General features: G+C 38.8%; 1 protein-coding gene across 2 annotated transcripts in view; it reads left to right on the top strand.

Annotated features, from left to right (window-relative positions):
* Window positions 1-500: 500 nt before the first annotated feature.
* The window catches only part of LOC138016312 (neuronal pentraxin-2-like), a 15,981-nt gene continuing 10,669 nt past the window's right edge, over window positions 501-5,812 (top strand). Inside the window, exons 1-3 of one of the 2 annotated variants that reach the window (XM_068863475.1) lie at window positions 540-600; window positions 2,502-2,589; window positions 2,762-2,844. In XM_068863475.1, the coding sequence (XP_068719576.1) occupies window positions 2,763-2,844 (82 nt within the window). In that variant the 5' untranslated portion in view covers window positions 540-600; window positions 2,502-2,589; window position 2,762. Of the gene's footprint in view, window positions 601-2,501; window positions 2,590-2,761; window positions 2,845-5,812 lie in introns of both variants that reach the window. The other variant, XM_068863474.1, reaches the window with a different exon arrangement.

Raw genomic sequence — 5,812 nt, 5'->3', positions numbered from 1 at the left:
CATTCTGCGGGGAGAGCTTATCCAAGCCTACTTTTGGTGTCATCATTCCGTTCACACCGTGGCATTTCTTTCAATGAAGTCGTTTCAGAGCCCGATGTTTCGATAGGCCCAGGAATGCCCCTTATTAAATGCATGGGGATTTCAATAAGCGTCAAGAAGTACCCGTTCCCTTCCTCTTCTCCCGTTTCTCAGAATAAAGACAATTAACAGCATAAAGTGTCCCCCAAATGCTGCTCTCCAAGTAAGGATAGACAGCGCCATTTGCCCCAAGCTAAAAATAGACTTAAAGGGACACTTCGTTTTGGATGTCAAATTAGGCGTACATCTAATTGGGTGCATTTCTGGATATAGGTGTTCAGGTAGAGGTTGGGTATTAATTAGAGAAGGAATGTGGGGAGGAAGGATTCTTGGAACCAATCACGATGGTTCTCTATTTTCAAGTCAAGACGCCCTTTGGATCATCCAATTGCAGAGTTACACGTCATCATATCACTCACGCGATTCACTCATTTCTTCCCCTGGTGCTCCGTCAACATCAGTTTCCATCTCTCATCATCGAGCCTACAGAGTGTGAATTTAACCAACTTTCGTCAATAAGAGGTACGTCAAACAGCATTTATTTTCTTCTCTGCTTTCTCACAAAATTTGACCCACTTTCGTACCTGGAGATCAAACGAAACTTCAAGGGCACCCAAAGAGTCATTTTGGTGAATATCTCTTCGTAAGGAAGGTGGTCAGACAACCGAGGCATTTTTCTGAACAGATTTCCTAGGTATTTTGGAAAAATAGCGATTAGTCTGAAAAGTTCGAAGAAATTTCCAAGCAACATTCAAGAACGCTAGTAAGCGTCAACTATGATATTAGAAATAGCAGAATATTTGAAGATTTATTACTTCGCCAGACTTTGTTTGGGAATCAAACGGCCCCTAAAATGTTCAGGGGGAAAAGAACAACTACATTATGTAAGGTTCTTAATCTTATCCGCTACGATTGCTAGAACTTTCGGATGACGCAAAAAAGTTACCTACACACCTGAAATTCCAAGTTTTTAAAGCATTGTGGAAACCATTTAAGGAAATTCTGACAAATTTTAAGACATCCGGCCGTTGGGTACCACTGGTAATTCATAAAGAAAAACTACAAAATCCTAGGTAAGTGAGTAAATATAAAGTCAAGTGAAGCTATGATCCTCGCAGTAATGAACGCTTATTGTCTATGCCAGTTAGTTTAACGTGGCAGTGACCAACTCGGAAGCATCTGCTACTTTGGTCACTGCGCACATCTTAATTTCGTTAATTTTCTATCTTTATTTTAATTTTGTTTTATAACTTACTTCTACAAATGTAATGTAAATTCTATGTGAACAGTGCAAAATAAAAGATCATCATCATCATCATCATCGTAGAGGAGCCTGAAATTTTCAGGACTTCAACGGGGCTTGAACCTGTGACCTAGCGTTACCGGTGCGACGCTCTAAACAACTGAGCTATGAAGCCACTGACGTTGGGAGCTGGTCATTTGTGGGTTCTAATTTTCCCATGAGGAATGAATCAATGATGAAATGATATATGAAATGGATCATATATGAAATGCGGATATGAAATCAAGTGAAGCTATGATCCTCGCAGTTATCCATGACCAAACGAAAACCTCATTCAGCCGTAAGAGATTAAACTTAATTGTGTTCTACATTCGATTGTACATTGTGTTCATTTTAAAGCAATTCTTCGCAACCTCTCATCTTCGCCTTCGTTCACTCTGTTAAGCATCGAATTAAACCATACTAATGTGACCTCCAAAGCGCACCTGTGTTTAATAATTTGTAAACAATAATTTGTATTAGCGTATGCATGACTTTTTCGTGTCTCGTACGTGCTCACTCTTGTGCTTCTTTCCTCCCTTTTTCGCGCACTCTCTCTCGTGGTGGATGCCAACGTTTTGGTGCATTTTGCAACCTTGGAAAGCAAAGTTTCTGATTTAATTCTTTGAATGAATACGAAAATAAAGCTGAAATTCGTGTACGAAATAATTGAACTCATTTGCCTTCAGTAAATGCAATCTCATCTTTTTGCATCAAAATATTAATACTTTTCGAAAACAAAAGAGATTGACACGAAAGGGCCAGAGAAAATGTATTGACAAGTTGAACGGTTAATGTACGGCACAAGATAGGAGCATCAATTAAATTCAAAGCTCACTGCAAGATACTCAGTTTGCAGTTGATACTCTAATATACAGTAGTCGAGGGCAAACTACGTGAATTGTTAGTAAGACGCCTAATTTGTAGCAGAATTCTCCCACTTCACTCTGCCAAACCTGTTACTTTCTTCCCACAACACATGAAGTCTACTATTTAATCTCGCTCCGTTGAATTCCACCGCAGCGAATCCTCCCATTGCTGTACTTTCAGAATATTTCGTCATCATTTATTTAATTCAACTTTATTTGCACTCAACTTTCACGCTCTCAATAACATAAAAATACTGATTCTCTATTCCTAGCCGGGATTCTTAAATCGCTCTAAACAGTCAACCTCTGCACGCAGTTTTGAGCTCCAAAGACGCTGCTCTGACCACCACACAAAGCCAAGTAATGTTTGCTATTTTCCTTTTCTCTCAAGTGTTAAATACTCAGTGGTTTTTAAAAGTACGAGATGTGTGAGGATAGCAATGTCCTGGAGCCTATTTGGTGACATTTTGAACGCTCTTAGTTTGACCATTTATTTCACATTGAGGTACCTCATATTACTTTTTCTTTTTAGAATGATCGCTAGAGGGAAGATACTATTCTTTATCTTTGTTGGTCTGTCAGTTGTCATGTCAATGAGAAGGCCTCCGCGCCCAGGTGTGTATCCCCATATTGTTTCCCCATATTGCATCCCGTGTCATTATGACATCATCGCATATGAGTACCCCAGATCACAGGATTTACCTTAGGAGCACTAACAGCAAGGGCCACCAAATCGTGGCCTCAAATGTGATATTTCATCAGCAAAAATATCGGCACTGCTCGAGTTGTTTGGCGTTTTAGGCGCTACGCCTATTTAGAGTGTAGCGAATTTAGACTTCGTTCAAGAAGGAAGTGGGGTTTGCCGAGCTCGAAAAACGGCAACATCATGAAAAAGAATTGATAAAGTCAATCGGATGAGGCTTCATTTTCATTCTCTCTCTTCACTGACTTTGCTAAACCACTGTTCATATCAGTTCACAACTTACGCTTTATGAACATGAATTGAGTTTGGGAAGTTACAAAGTGATCATCGATTACAATTAAGTGATTTATGTTTTGAGGTGATCATGATCACTGCTTGTGTTCCCAAAAACACATCACACACACATATGCAACACTATCACACGTCACAATGTCAACGAGTTTATCACATGTGCTCATATTCCGCAAACGATGTATTGCACTTGGCCATATTGTATCACTGGTTAGCTCGGCGAAATCGTGTCAGTGTTATTCGTGGTGTAGAGCAATACTATGTTGGGTCAAGCACTCCTTGGAATAAAGTTACCTTTGCCTAAAGTGCTACTAGGACCAAAATATCATTATTCATTTTTCTTTGGATTTCAAAATTATGTTAACTAAACACTAAGTGACCCAAGTTTGAAGCCTTGATTTCAAAAAGACACTAGTTTATGTTAACTGGCTTTTTCCTGATGGTCCGCCATTACTAACTTTAAGATATTGAGAGAGCTGGATGGAGAAAATGACGTCAAAGACTTAACAAGTGGGAATGCAATGCGATTGTACGCGGATGAATTAATATGCAGCACGGGAGTTTCGGGCTTTCAGACTTTTAAGCTCGTGTTGTGCATATATAATACGCTGTGTTTACACGATGAAATTTAAGGTAAAGACTTGTTTCCATAAAAAATACCGTAGTTGTAGTCAGGCATGATAAAAAGAATTTAAAAACTTGTTGTCACTGACTAAAAAACTTATGTAAAAAGGACGTTTCGGTCAAAATACCATGACCTTCTTCAGCATAAAATGGCTTACGAATACAAAATGAGTGCTTAAAAAGCCGTAGACACGTCACTTGGGATTGCCAAGGGCCTTGTAAATGTCCGGAATGTAAACGTGTTCATTAATAGAATTAGGTTCGCGAATTGAATGCCACGCTTCTAAAAATAATCTTTTTCCCCATTGGGGACAACGGTCAACGACCTTGACGTCGTCAAGGTCAAAAACGTGATTATTCCCTACGCAATGTTGGGTTAATAAAGAATTCTTATCTCCTGTAAAAATCGCTCTTTTGTGTTCTCTTGTCATAGATCTTAAGGCCCTTGATGTTTCACCGATATAAACTTTGTCACAGTTTTTACAATTAATTTTATAGATGACTCCTGTTGATAGCTCTTTACTCAATTTGCCTTTAGGTTTTCTTAAAATGGAGCCGACGGGCATTACGGGTTTGTGGGCAACATTGATATTGAAATGATTTCAAGTTCGTGCGATTTTTTCTGAAATTCCTTGAAGGTATGGCAACGTAACAAAACCTCTGTTGGTTTAAAACCGGTTTGAGGAAACAGTGGTACTTTTACAGCTTACAGCTTACAGCTTACAGTTTACCCATAATGCCCGTCGGCTCCATTTTAAGAAAACCTAAAGACAAATTGTGTAAAGAGCTATCAACAGGAGTCATCTATAAAATTAATTGTAAAAACTGTGACAAAGTTTATATCGGTCAAACATCAAGGGCCTTAAGATCTAGAACAAGAGAACACAAAAAAGCGATTTTTACAGGAGATATTTAAAGAATTCTTTATTAACCCAACATTGCGTAGAGAATAATCACGATTTTGACCTTGACGACGTCAATTAAGGTCATTGACCGTTGTTCCCAATGGGGAAAAAGATTATTTTTAGAAGCGTGGCATTCAATTCGCGAACCTAATTCTATTAATGAACACGTTTACATTCCGAACATTTACAAGGCCCTTGGCAATCCCAAGTGACGTTTCTACGGCTTTTTAAGCTCTCATTTTGTATTCGTAAGCCATTTTATGCTGAAGAAGGTCATAGCATTTTGATCGAAACGTCCTTTTTACATAAGTTTTTCAGTCAGTGACAACAAGTTTTTTAATACTTGTTTCCATATCTCAAAGTGCCCTTGGACGTGAGGGGCGTGGAACAACAGTACTGAAACAACCCAAACCCATACAAAAATGCTAACCTTAGGCCTTAACGTTATCTAAAGCACATTGTTTAGGCCTAAGGTTAGCATATTTGTAAAGGTTTGGGTTGTTTCAGCTATTGTACTCTTCACCCCCTACCGTCACCCCAGGCCCCTCACGTCCAAGGGCACTTTGAGATATGGAAACAAGTCTTTACCGAAATTTTAAGCAAGTAAATAAATGACGTCAATTTTCCGCAGACCCAACCCTCCGAGGTCTAGTCAGTCAGTTTGGAACGAGAGTAATGGCGGACCGTAAAATCCAAGACTTACACTCAAAGTAAACAGCCTTTGGATAAAAATCAAAGCTCAAAATTTTGCCAGACAGGTTTTAAGCAATCACACTTTCAAAATGTAAAGAAAGAAATGAAGTGACTCTTTCATCATAGTAGCACTTTAAATACTATTCCTGGCAGCTCACTTTAAAGGATAACTGAAGACCAAAATCCTTAATTTTTCCAACATTGTTTTTGGAAAACCTAACACAGTAAAGTCAAGTGTGTAGAGTTATTTCTTCTCATTTTCTGTTTTTTTTTTTTTTTTGCGAGAATATTACGTTCGAGGTTGGGCTTTTCCTGCTGTTTCTACCTTTCAGTGCGGGCTCAAAAACAAAATCAGCACCCTGCTGTG

Source organism: Montipora capricornis, chromosome 9 (genome assembly GCF_036669925.1).
Source record: "Montipora capricornis isolate CH-2021 chromosome 9, ASM3666992v2, whole genome shotgun sequence".
NCBI lineage: Eukaryota > Metazoa > Cnidaria > Anthozoa > Scleractinia > Acroporidae > Montipora > Montipora capricornis.
This window is presented reverse-complemented; position numbering and strand designations above follow the sequence as displayed.